Source organism: Malania oleifera, chromosome 6, assembly GCF_029873635.1.
Source record: "Malania oleifera isolate guangnan ecotype guangnan chromosome 6, ASM2987363v1, whole genome shotgun sequence".
In the NCBI taxonomy this organism is placed as follows: Eukaryota; Viridiplantae; Streptophyta; class Magnoliopsida; order Santalales; family Ximeniaceae; genus Malania; species Malania oleifera.
Genome location: NC_080422.1, coordinates 34,875,496 through 34,890,164, shown reverse-complemented (window position 1 = coordinate 34,890,164; position 14,669 = coordinate 34,875,496). Strand labels below are relative to the sequence as shown.

At 33.3% G+C, this 14,669-nt stretch overlaps 1 protein-coding gene across 4 annotated transcripts in view; it reads left to right on the top strand.

Moving 5' to 3' along the window:
* The window catches only part of LOC131158198 (ABC transporter C family member 13), a 230,507-nt gene extending 223,115 nt beyond the window's left edge, over positions 1-7,392 (top strand). For all 4 annotated transcript variants that reach the window (XM_058112888.1, XM_058112887.1, XM_058112886.1 and 1 more), the window contains 2 exons: positions 4,091-4,258; positions 7,090-7,392. In XM_058112888.1, coding sequence (XP_057968871.1) covers positions 4,091-4,258; positions 7,090-7,170 — 249 coding nt within the window. In that variant the 3' untranslated portion in view covers positions 7,171-7,392. The remainder of the gene's footprint in view (positions 1-4,090; positions 4,259-7,089) is intronic.
* The last annotated feature ends 7,277 nt before the right edge of the window (positions 7,393-14,669 follow it).

Genomic DNA, 14,669 nt, shown 5'->3' with positions numbered 1-14,669 from the left:
TTCCAGCAAAAGAATCTATATAATTTTTCATTTCTTGATACTTTTGCTCCAAATAAATTTCAGATATCTCATAGGGTGATGGACCCTTCACCCCCTTTCCAATCTCTACAGCAATATCAAGCATAGGCTGTATAAATGGAGAGTCAGCTACATTCGTTGGAATCCGATTATAAATTAGGAATTTTCCAACTGCTTTTCCTAATTTACTTCTTAAACCTTTCAGTAACTTTGTGTTGATTTTTGGTTGTTTCGCACTCTTGCTTCTTTCTAAAACAGAATCCATTGCCTTTAGTCTAGCTTCAGGGGCATCAGGATTGATCCATTGTCGTCCACTACCTCCAGCTTCTCGACCACTATAAGATCGAGCTCCTGCTCTATTGAAACCACTGGTAGCACCACTGCCAGAGCCACCTCCCTCTTCATAAATATTACCCCTTCCAGTTGTTCTTGCTCGAAATCTTTGTCTCTCTTCCCATTGTTGTTGTGATCGCATGCTTTCTTGTCGAGCAAATCTCATACTTTCTTCTTCCAAGTCTTCTTCATCGCTCAAATTCTCAAAATCTCCTCTAATTTGGGCTTCTGCTTCTTCTTGCCTTTTTTGTTTATCTCTTTTCTTCTCAGCATACTATTGTAGATGTTTCATCATTTGTTCTCTTACTTGTGTGGTCACATTTGAGCATCCAGCTACTTGACCCTTTTTATGTGCCAAGTGTTGTTTCAAGCATGTAATGCCCCCTTTGATTATCTTCCCACATAACTTACACATAATAACATGTCTATTACCGTCCACCGCAGTACCAAAATGTCATCCAATATCCTCACTAGGTAAGTTTTCATTTCCTCTATCACGTGACATATTGATAGACTTAATTTGATGATCTCTACACAAAACATAAAGAAAATACAAAGTTACAACCTTCTTACAATGACAGGAATAATATAATTAGTAATTTAGTAAATATTAAATAATAAGTACTAAATAGTCCTAATTTTAAATACTTATTACGTAAAAATAAAGTATAATATTTGATTAAAAATAATAAGTAATGTTTATTATTTTTATATTTAAATAAACAAAATTTTAAAATATTAGATATTTTATTACAAAAAAAATATATTCCTTTATCTTTAAAAAGATATTTTCATTATTTTTTATAGCTTGATTTTATTTTCATTTATAACTATAAGAAATTAATATTGTAATTTTAAAGGTGAAAAAGATTTTTGCTCTACTTTCATATGCATCACAGCTTCACAAATAGAGATCCATACATTACAAATTGACTATTTAATTTTTTAAGTATTTTCTCAGTATATGGATTAAAATTAAATTTTTCTACAAATTCCAGTAGTAATTAGTAAAAATCAGATTTATTAATGTATTAACTATTAGGTTAATTTTTTTTTATTAAGTTATCAATTTTTACTTTATTTGATAACTAAAAACAAAAAATAGATGTAAACATTTATTTTACCTAATTTTAAATTTAAGGTCAAAATGATGTTTTAAAACTAGAAAAATATTAATAAACAGGGTCACCCTACTCAAGAAATGGCAAGTAGATACACATGTAACATAAAATGGGTGACAGATGTTATTTAATTTTTTTTTCTTTTATAATATGAATATTATTTAATATTTTTTCAATAGATGGGAGTGAATATGATATCTTCTTTATCAAAATGACCACTTTGTCCTGCTGACATAAATAGTATGTTAGCCAATTGGTGCCATGAATTAATTTTATTTCTATAAGTTTGGCAAATCCTAAGACTAAATATTATAATAATTGTGCAGAGTATTCCTTGGAATTCTTTAAGAATGGTGAAAAATAGAGCTCAATTAAGCCTAGATAATATAAAATGCCATCACATGGATGTCTTGTGTACATACATTATTTTAATGCTTTGTTTAGATGGTGAATGCAGTAGTGGATAATAGGATATTCAAATATTATTATAAAAAAGGCTTCAATTATTATTGGTAAATATTAATTATTTACTAACCTTAAAAAATATTAATTATATACTATTAATAATTGCTTGCTATGTCATGGAATTAATTTTCATAATTATCTTTCAAAAAATATAATATAATTAAAATATTTATAAATTAAGAAAATTTTATTTTACATAATTATTAATGATTTCTAATTTTTTACTCTATTAAATTACTTTTTTTTTTAATTCAATTTAACAAACCTATTTTACAACAAAATATAATTAAAAAAAAAAAAAAACATAATGAAAAGTGCTGTGGGTACAACAAAATATAATTTTAAAAAAAAAAAACATAATGAAAAGTGCTGTGGGTGTTGAGTGTAGTGTTAGTGTTAGAGTGTCTCATACGCTGAGGCCTGGGAGTTGAGTCAGACTGAGAGAGGGGAGGGATTCGAGGGAACTCGGAGGAGCCTCGAAGGAGCGAAGGCTGCGAAGCACAAAGCAGCGATGACTCCAAGCTCCGAAGCTGAAATCGAGAGGCTGGCTGGTGGCGACTGCGACGACTGGCGGAGGAAGGTGCCGACGGGCTATCGGCGACTCGCAGGGGCGGCGGAGCTGCTGCAGACCTGTCGCCGGTGACTCGCCAAGCTACTAGAACTGCAAGTCTGCAATTCCTGAGTCCTGGAAGGCTGCGAAGTGCGAAGATGAGTAGATCTGCTCGGTAGCCTCGGTGTGCTCACTCTCAAGCTTCGAAGCCTTCTTATTGCTTCGACCAACAAATTTTCAAGGTCGGTTTGTGACTTTCCATTTTACCCTTTGAATGGCAGATGGGTGTGGGGACTGGGGAGAGGGGGAAAGCAGCGCTGCTGCCTGCTGCCTGCAGCAGAAAGCCTTCAGCGAATCTGCGACCTGTCGGCCATGTAACGGTCCGTAACGGACCGTTACGACGTGTAACGTTGGGGTATCGGCCGTTACGTGCCGTTACGGCTGTGAATTTTTTCCGAACCGCATTATCGGCCTGTATCGGTTTCGGGGCCTCCGATTTCCGTTACGTATCGGCCGTTACGTTACGTAACGGCCGTTATTTAAAACCATGCTTAGGAGATTGTTTCCATATTTAGAATTCTCAATTGTATTATAAATATTGTGTATTGGTTTGTACAAAATTATTCAAGAAATACAGAAAACCTATTCTAATTTCAACCTCCCCATCCCCATCCCCACCCGTCTAATAACTTCCTCATCTTCCTGTCCACTTAATTTTTGGGTTGATATGACCTGATAATTACCCTAAACCCCAAATATTGAGATTATGTAGTCATAATTATGTGAGCAGGAATTTTTAAAATAAAATAAGGGCTTCTATAATTGGGGCAGAAAGGGGAACTGAACCCTCCCAATGCCTTACTATTTATATCATCCCTGTCTCCCACCCCACCATCCCCCTGCACCCACCCCTGGGAAAAACAAAAACCATCTGACCTTCAACTTGAAATTTAAAACCAGGCCATGAGGATCAGAATGGTATGATGCACCATTAAAGATAGGTCAAACAACTGATTTGCAATCTCTAACCATTATCTACATTCTGTATATTTAAGCCACTTAGTTGAAAACTGTATCTCATGAAAACCTTTTATGGACATTGACCTTTCACTACTACTATTGTGATAAGCCTTTTAGTCTTTCTTTTCATATTTGGGTGAGAATTCTTGCTTATTACATCTATTGTGGAATATGCGAGTCCCACACCCTCAATATAATATTTATATTTAATTTTATGAATGATGTTATGAACTTACGATAAACAGACTACTGGATTGGACACGCCTCTTGTGTCTTATATATATGCTGCAAAATCAAGTTGTTAGATATTGGTAGTGGTTGGTAGTGGTCCAATCCATTAACTTGCACTCTGAATCATAATAAGTGCTAGTAAAACTCCAATTTGGATTATTATTCAGATGGCAAAGCCGTTAGTCCCCAATCATCTTGATATCTAGCACGAATGATGGGTATGGGAAGATATTTAATTTGATTACAGGCTCAGCACAGTTTCTGCGAAAGTTTTGACTGTTCAATGAGTAGTTTCATTTTACATTTCACACTCATATAAACTTCAGAATACTGACTTTGTTGTCAAATTCAGGTACTGTGCCTGGATGAATGCACAGCGAATGTTGACACTCGAACTGCTTCAATATTACAAAATGCGATATCCAGTGAATGCAGCAGTATGACCGTATTAACAATCGCGCACCGAATTTCCACAGTTTTGAACATGGACAATATCCTGATTCTTGACCAAGGAATTCTGGTATAGTTATCATTTTAATTTTGATTTTTTTTTTTTTTGAGTTGTTTTTGTGAGTTTATTGTTGGAGTTGATGAAAGAGACCAAAAAAAAAACTTGTATGAGAGTGTTAAAATAGACTGTCCTAAAAGATGCATCCCCTTCTTACGTAACTCATAGCATAATAATCAGAACAAACATTGTTGCTCGCATTAACTAGTAGTTTATTATAGGCATAACCACAACAAATCATTACAACTTGTTTGGCCTTCATTCCTAATTTTTTTTTTTTTTTTGTTCTCTGAAACCTCCTCAGGGGGCAAGTCCTGGCAATGCCCCCGAAAGGCAAGCTCACAGCTCTACCCTATTCTCCTATTCTATCCAACCCTCCCCACTCCCAAAAAGAAAAATATTACAAATTTAATCAAAGCGTGCCTCAATTTCTAATGGTTAATACTGCAGATATATATATATATATATATTGATCAGTAAATGATAAATTATATTGACTAAAATGGATATGTATGGAAACTCTGGACATACCCGAGAAAGGGAAGACCAAATCTCCCCATCAACAAAACAAATACAATAAACCTGGGCATACCCCGGGGCATGAGGCCTTCAAACTCAAAACAAATAATCAAAACACATCAAAAGACTACCAAACCAGCCAAAAGCCATTACCGGAAATCCAGACAATGTAGCCGGAAACCAGCAACCATCTCCAGAGAACAGGAAGACTTCACCATCTACCAAACCAAATCCAAAATCCATACTTGGAGAGTCAGAGACGAGAAGTCAAACCCAACTTTCCATAATCATCTTACACACAGTAACTGTAGTTACCATGCAACATCAATTACAGCATCTACCACACTCGTCAATTGCCAGGAATTTAGAGAAAATAGCAGCAATCTTCGACACAGGCAACCAGATTGATCAAAACTCCACAGCAACTGAAGTGAGATCTATCTGAGCGCACCATCTCAACTTCACCGAACAAATCAAGGAAACCAGGAATACGAATCCATAATCCACGTCTCTGCAGGAAACGCATCATTTTGCAAACTGAACAGCCAATAATTAATTCCAGGAACTCAGAACAACCAGATAACCAACAGTTAAACAACCACTCTTCTCATCACAACCATTTTCAGAAGCTGCCAGCATCATCCATATCAATTATCACTCACCTTCAACTCGGAACCAGCAACCAATAGCAACAATGGAATAAATCTCCGGAAATCAACCTGCTACCATAACCCAGAACCAGAGTTCAGATTGGCTAACCCAAATCAACCAAAACCTAATCGCATCATCGACCAAGACACTACAACATCTGATCCTGCACCGAAACAGCATGTAGTTCCAATCTTCCAGAGACAACTCCAAAGATAGAGCCTGGCCCAGTACTATATCAGGACCCTTCACCGAAACTCAAGTCCCCACCATAAGGAAAACCAGGAAAAAATGTCTCCAGAGGAGTTAACAGCAATCTTCATTAGCATGCAAAGCCGTAAAGATCAAACTACACAGCAGCTTTAGAGAGATCAACCTGTGCACATCAACTTAGCTTCACCCATCATAATCATGAAAACCAAATATAACGTGCCAGATCACACAAATCTGCAGGACTTTCAGCATTTCACAAACTGAAACTCCAGTAATCAATTCCAGGAATTCAACAGCTACAGCATTGTCCAGCCAAGATCAGACCCATCATAACAGGGGTACACCAGGAAATGCAAAACTCTGCATTACACAAACTGTATCCCAAACCATCAAATAATATCTACAGAACTTCACACACAGATCTGCAATATGAACTTCTCAGAAGTCCTCAGAACGAACATACTGCAGATATATTTACTTGATATTATTCAAGGTCTTAAATTTTGATTTCGACCCAAATTTTGAAACTCCAAAAGTATGGAAATTTTAATTTCAATGTCAATTTCGATTTCGATTTGAACAAATAACAAAAATCAGTAGTAAAGCATGTAATTCTTTTACTAAAACTTTATTAATGGTTAATAGAGAAAATAATGTAAGTTTTAGTCCAAATATATTACAAGTTAAATATATTTGTGTTGTGTATGAGGTGGAAAAGTTATCATATAATATATCTATCAAACATATTTATAAGATAATGTGCATTAAACATATTCAGTTAATACAAATGAAATTCATGAATTATTTAAATATTATTTATTATACAAATAATGATAATTTAAACATGAAGGGTTAAATAAAATGTTGTTCTAAGTTTATTTTTTCATATAATTTCAGAATCCCTTGTAGTAATTGTTTTGATAAAAAAAATAAACTAAATTGAGAGAAATTTTACTTCCCTCTTAAATCGCACTTTCGAATTTTGAGAAAATTTTATTCTATTGTTAAAATTTCAACAAGATTTCAAGATTTCGATAAATTTTGGACAATTTGTAAAACTTTAGACAGAAATTGACTGCCATTTTGATTTCAAGGGTGATGGAAACTAGAAATTTCGATGAAAATTTTGACAATTTCATGGAAATTTAAGGCCATGATGTTATTCACCTCCAAGATGAAAAATTTAATGGTTTAATAAGATGCTATGTCCTCAAAACGAAGGAACTTGCTTGGTTTTTAATAAAATTGGTCATTAGTTGACGGATTTGTTTGTATACTCTTCCACCCTTGAAGATGATTGACATATGGCTGAACCAAAAAGGTAATATATGAACCCGAATATCAATTTCAGTTATTGTGAGTTGTGATTATTAGTATTAAATAATTAGGTAGCAACTCCACTACCACAGAAACTGCAGCAGATCATAATGCTTCACATTTTCCTTGTTCTCTGCCCTGTGTAGGTTGAACAAGGAAATCCACAAGTTCTTCTGCAAGATGAATTCTCCAGATTTTCCAGTTTTGCTAAAGCTTCGACAATGTGAAGCCTGACAAATATCGCTTGGACTTTGTGCCGAGATCATTCGATGGCACTAGTTGTATCTGTTTTGTAGACCAGTGTAATCTCTAGTAGCCTGTGTTTCAACCTTGAATGATTTGTATCACTGATTTAAATGTGACTATTAACCAGCAGTAAGTAAAGATTGTGTAAGCATTTCACCTTTTTTGATAAATATCTGACAAGTAAATGTCTTTGAATATCCTAATTTTTTCCTGGTCTGTAACACATCACAATTTTAGGGGGCAATGTTTGATTCTGCTGTCTATGGAACTTACGGATGAAAGCACGTATTGAGCTCCATGTTGGAGTCGAAACATGCAAAAGCACTTAAAAGCATATTAACCAATACCTACTTCATTTAACTGTCCAAATTGTTGGAGTGTAATTCCTTTTAAGTTGTGTTTGTGAGCAGAGATTTAAGTTGTGCAGATTTGAACTAATTCAAAATAACTTAGTATTACACTTTGTCAAAATTGATTCGAACTCTAAACTCCCAGGGCAGTGATTTTTCTATTTTGCTTGATTCTTACATGTGCTGGACATGAGCAGTTCACTGTTGAGTGAATTTGGTCATGAATAAAAATTTTAATAAAATATTAACATCGCCTATAATATTAAATTTTGAGATAGATGGAAAGATGACAAGAGGTATGGAACTCGGGAGAGAATTAATGATTTGTTTGAAACGCATGCATTAGAATGTAATAGAATTTATCTAAGTTTACATTTTTTTTATATGATTTTTTTCATTTCATTCTGCTCCAACCACATAGCATTTCACTGTACCAAGCATTATGTCCATACTTTATGGAAAGGTATTCGGTAACTAAAGAAAAGTGAAGAGATGGCAATATTTGATGCAACGCAAGATAATGAAAGGTTAATTGATTTTGTTTTATACTATTAATTATTTATGTCATGTATAAAATTAATACGGATGAAGGGCAATTCAATTTTTTGTATTAATAATTATTTATTTATTTTTGTCATGTGTTGCAACATTTAGAATAATTTTAAAGTATTTTGTTTCAACATTTAGAATAATTTTAAACGCAAATAGATCTTTCTTGGATAGTTTTAATCTTCTGTTGTGTGTTTTGAGCACCAAACGATCTGACAATGGTATCAGAGTTAGTTTTTGCTTTTAAATTATTTTACCAAAATTTGGCTTTTTTAAAAAATATATATATATGTTTGCCAATATGTATATATATACATATTTGTGGCAAAACAACCGAGCATCATTTGAAATGAAAAAGTGTTTTTTTTTAATTCAAACCATGCTATTCACGTCACATACTAGTGAGTTTCAAGCCTCTACAATTTGCAATATTAAAGCATGTGTAGAATTGAAATATTTTTTTATTGTTAGTGAAGCATGTGATGTTAATAACAAAAGCATAGAAAAAATATTTCAGTAAATTCAAATTATATGTGATATAATGATTTATTCTATTTAGTACATGGGATGTATTTAAAAATAAAAATAATTAACATACTGATTTTGTTTAATTGTTACATGCATACTGGTACTTCAAATAATTTTGAATTTTTCATTAAACTTGATGTAAATTAATTTAGGACAAATTGTATGTAGACAACCTAAATTTAAATTCATATGTTTTTGGTGATTAGGTCACTATGTTATTAAAATTGTTTTAACAATTTTTCCCTCCTACTGAAAATTGAGTTTTTGAACAATAAAATATAAGATATTTTATTATAAAGTTTTCCATCAAAATAAATAATTATATTTATTTCTTATTTACAAGGAGCGGCTAGGAGACTTGTAGTTCAAAGAATAAAATAGAATTTTTATTGCATTTGATGCATGCATGGAAAGAATTATTTAATTTTATACTATACGCCTGGACTACCCAGGGGAGTATGACATTTAACTGATTCTTTGTCATAGTGATGGATGAACTCAACTATGCCAATAGGAACGACCTGACAACCAGGGGACTATTTGATATGGAGCTAATTATGGAAGTTGTATAAAGATACAATTGGTAAAAGTACCTACTATTAAAATATGCATGAAAAACGACTTGACTACCAAGGGGCTCGTTCATATTGTTAGAAGATTTGTATACTCCACTAAAAGAAAGAGTTTTCTGTAACTACAATAAGGGTAATGTAGTTCATGTTGTTAGTGGAAATATCATTTAGATAAAAGCTCATGTCTTTATGATATAATGTTTTTACATTATTTTATTTTTTCTAATCTTAGAATTCTCAAAATGTCTACTATATCACTATGTGGTATACTTGATACTAGCAAATTGGTTGGACCAAATTTTGATGACTAATACAGAAATTTAAGAATTGTTCTCATGCATGAAAAACTTATCGATATAATCGATGAGCCTATCAATGAAGCTCCATCCCTGGATGATGATATTAAGGCTACCGAGAATTTTCAAAAATACTTGGAAAAAAGTCTTACTACCAAATGCAACATACTGGCATCTATGAGTTATAAATTTCAGAGGAAATATCAGGATATGGATCCACCTACAATCATTGAACATCTTAAGAAGATGTATGGTGCACAAAGCAGGACAGTTAGATACCAACTATCTAAGGCTTTATTTAAATCCGCACTGACTGCGTGCTCTCAAGTTGGGCCCCATGTGATCAATGTGATTGATCTTATTGAACAACTTGAGAAGTTGGGGTGCACACTTGACAATGAGCTTTCTCAAGATTTGATCTTGTTGTAGTCACTGCCTAGTTCCTTTTCACAATTCATTGTTAATTATAACATGAATAAAATGAGTTAAGATCTTCATGAGATGCTCACTATCTTGGTTGATTATTATGAGAATCAAATTGCATCTGAGAAGAATAAAGGAACTATCATGTTGGTTGGTAGTTCTTCTAAAAGGGTAAGAGTAAGAAAAAGCCTAAGAAGAAGCTTACTGCGCCTAAAGGTGGCGTGACCAAACCTAATGGCAAAGAGGGTAAAGCTAATCAAGCTGATAATGAATGTTTCTTCAACAATAAGAAAGATCATTGGAAGAGAAACTACAAGGAGTATCTTGCATCTCTGAAGAAATCAGGTGAGACTTTCATGAAAAATGTTTTCATGATTTCTCTAATTGTTATTGATTCATCAATATGGGTATTAGATGCTGGCAGTAGTTTGAACATCTGCAATATGTTGCAGGGATTTCAAATCAGTGAGAGGTTGAAGAAAGGAGAAGTTAATCTTCAAATTGAGAATGGTGCAAATGTTGCAACCCTAGCTGTAGGATCAATTTCTCTAATAGTGCCTATGGGCAAAGTACTTATGTTAGAAAATTGCTATTATGTTCTGAAATTTGTTTCAAACATAATTCCAGTTTCTATGTTGGACAAGTGTGGTTTTTGCATTGTTTTCAATAATAATATTTGCTCTATTTATCTTAATAATGATTTATATGTGAATGGTTATCTCCAACATAGTATTTATGTCTTACCCAATGTATATGCTAATACGATTATGCATGTTCCTAGTTTTAAGAGAAAAAGAGATGCTCAAGTAAATCAAATGTATCTTTGGCACTGTAGGCTTGGTCATATTGGAAAGAAAAGAATTAACAAGTTGCACAAGGAGGGTTACCTTGACAATTATGATTATGAATCATATCTAACTTGTGAATCTTGTCTCAAAAGGAAAATGACCAAATCTCCATTTGTTGGAATTGGAGAAAGAACTTCTGAATTATTGGAACTAATTCATTCAGATGTTTGTGGACCTATGAAAATTCAAGCCAAATGAGGATATTCTTACTTTATCACATTCACTGATGATATGTCACGATATGGATTTGTGTATCTTATGAAACACAATTATGAGTCATTTGAAATGTTCAAAAGATTTTGTAGTGAAGTTGAAAATCAGACTAGTAAAAATACAAAATACTGAGAACTGATAGATGAGGAGAATATCTTAGCGATGATTTTATTGGATATCTCAAAGACAATGGAATTCTCTCACAATGGACACCTCCTAGAACACCACAACATAATGGTGTGTTTGAAAGAAGGAATCGAACCTCATTAGATATGGTGAGGTCCATGATGGGGTTCACTAATCTTCGAATAAATTTATGGGGATATGCTGTAGAAACAACGGCATATTTGTTAAATAAAGTTCCAATAAAGTCAATTTATGACACCATATGATATATGGAAAGGACGTAAACCAAGCCTTAGGCATATTAAAGTTTGGGGTTGTCCAGCTTATGTTAAAAGATTGCAAATGGACAAACTTGATTCAAGGTATGATAAGTGTAGATTCATTGGGTATCCCAAAGAAAAAAATGGGATATTATTTATGTCACCAATCTGACCATAAAGTGTTTGTGGCCAGAGGAGCAACCTTTTTGGAAAGGGAATTTCTTTCAAAAGGAGATCATGGTAAAGAAATGGAACTTGATGAAGTTCAAGAAACTAATGAACTTACACAAGAGCAAGAAATCAAGATGCAAGTTGAGCAACCCTTACGGGATGTTCAGAAGTTGACAAGTAGGTTGTCATCTTCAACAGTTGAAGTTCAAGAACCAATTTTGGTTCAAGAACATTTTAGTGAACCAGTTCTAGATCCAATTAAGCAACAACCAAATCTAGTGCAAGGTGAGCAAGTTGTACATGAACCTCTTAAAAGGTCTAGTCGACAGCGTCATGCAACAAAAAGATTAAATCTGATGGTGCAAGTTGTATTGCCAAATGAAGTTGATCATAATGATGATAACCCTAAGACCTATGAAGAGGCTATACAAAGTTCTGACTGTAAGAAATGGCAACAAGTCAGGGAATTTGAAATGGAATCCATGAAGGTCAACAAAGTATGGACTTTGGTTTAAACTTCAAAGGATACCAAACCTATTGGATAAAAATGGGTTTATAAGAAAAATATTGGAGCAGACGAAAAGGTGGAGACCTACAAAGCCCGTCTTGTTGCCAAGGGATGTCGTCAAAAGGAAGGAATTGACTATGACAAAACTTTCTCTCCTGTGGCAATGCTCAAATCAATTCGGATTCTACTTACTATAGCAACATACTATAATTATGAAATATGACAAATGGATGTGAAAACAGCTTTCCTTAATGGTGAGCTAGAAGAGGATGTGTATATGACACAACCTGAAGGTTTCATATTCCTGTTTGATCATAATAAAGTTTGCAAGCTACAAAGATCCATTTATGGATTAAAGCAAGCTTCCAGGAGTTGGAATATTCGTTTTAACAAGAAAATTGAAAAGTTTTTTGTTAGACGTGAAGAAGAGCCTTGTGTGTACAAAAAGGTAAGTGGGAGCATGATTATTTTCTTAGTGCTGTATGTTGATGATATATTTATGGAGACCTAGAAAATATAATAATAAAAAGAAATAAGGAAAATGGATTTTTGACTGAAGTAGGAGAAACTCGGCGATGGTTTTTTGAAGGGAGAAGAAAATCGGCAACGGTTTTAGTAATTTACCGCGGCTGGGTAACAGGTAAACATTAATTTCTGGGCCGGTTAAATAGAAAACCGGCGACGATTTTTTGGGAGTCAAAGAAAATCGGCGACGATTTTCTTGGCAGTGCAGGTTATAAAGAAATCCTGCGAGCCTCATTTGAAGAAAATAAAATTTTCTTCTCCCTCTCTCACTAAACCCATGAACCCTCTTCCCCTTCTTTCTAAAATTCTACTCCGTTTTAAGCCTGAATCAACGATCAGGAACCACCACGAGGTTCCTAGAAAGATTCTCTACAATGTAGGCGAAGCAAAATTTTGGATTGGAAAGTTCAGACACTATTCCAAAATTGAGGTAGGGATGTAATTTGAGTGTTTATGGGTTGTTTATCTGAATTATTGGATGTATAGGCTTAGAAATGTGAATATGAATATAGTTCTAGGGTTGAACTAAGGAATTAGAATTTTGTAAAATATAGGGTTATGGTGCAAAAGATGCAGGCATGAGTTAGAGTTTCGGCAGGTATTTTCCTAGAAAATAAGGTAAAAATGATAATATTTGTCTGGTTGATATTCAATAGATAAACTAGGAATATGCAAGTTCAGGAAAAATGTGAATACGATAATTTTGGGGAATTCAGTTAATTGACTAGGGAAATACATGTGTATAATTTCAAGGCGATGAAATTACGAACGCCACAAGCATGAAATAGGAAAATAATAAACAGTTCTCAGATAATCAGGTAAGGGAAATATGTTATGCCAGTTAAATTAGAAGATATACCAATAAAGCATAGTATTTGATTATGAGTTATAGAGTATGATTTTTGAACAAATCAGAGCATGGAAATTATACAGTTTTACAAATTATATTCAATGAGTTTTATGTAATTCTATGGCATGAGAAATACTGGAATATTATAGAAGTTTATGCATATTTATAGAATTATGATTATATCGTTTTTTTTACAGAATTACGATATACATATTAGTTTTATTTACAAAACTATAGCTATACAGTATTTTATAGAATTATAGTTTACACGTTTATACAGAATTATGACATACAGTTTGCACAGTACCATGAAATTCAGATTACAGGATCATTAATATACAGTATTTTACAAAATTACGAAAATGCAGTGTTTTACAGAATCGTGATTATACAGAGTTTTACAAAACCATGATTATACGAAGTTTTACAGAACCATGATATACAGAGCATAGAACCATGACATACAGAATTACAGATGATACAGATATATAATTATTATAGCGTCTTGATTAATACAGTTGATACAAAATCATGGTAAAGCAGATAGATATTATATAGAAATAGTATTATATAGTATCAGACCCTGATGGAACAGAGCAGTTTACAGAGTACGGTACCATAGCTATACAGTATAGACAGTGCAACCATACGTCTCAGATATAGTATGGTATTGAAAGTCGATTGTGCCACAGGTAGGGTAGAGGGCTCCCTAGCGTCTAGACCAGGTGGAGCAGGCCTTTCGTGCTACAGACATATACATAAATACAGTTATTTTGTGGAAATGAGGGAGAAGAAAATTTGTAAAAGATGAGCTTAAATGTATATTTTGTGGTTATTAAGCTTATTAGCAATTAAGCATCTTATTGTTTAAATTGAGTTTGATGGAATATCATGATGAATTTGAGTATATTGAGCTTGTTATTGATCATATTGAGCTTGTTTTTAAGAATCTCCTCCCAAAATTTTTTTTTGATATTTACCAAGGGAAAGCAAGAATTTTTTAAAAATCATTTTGAGAACATGAGCATGATTGTGAAAATGATTTTTTTGAAAGAATCTTGAAAGGTATGACATTTGTGAAAATTAGATTTATTGAAATTTGAATTGTGAATCCCTTTACAAAATTCATACCTCCATCTTTTTCCTTTTGATAATGACAGAGGGAGAGAAAATTTTTCAAGCATAGAATGTTTGTTTTCAAGTTAATCAGTATCAATTTTTTTTATTTGATTCATGATCAACAATAATTGGTATCAATTTC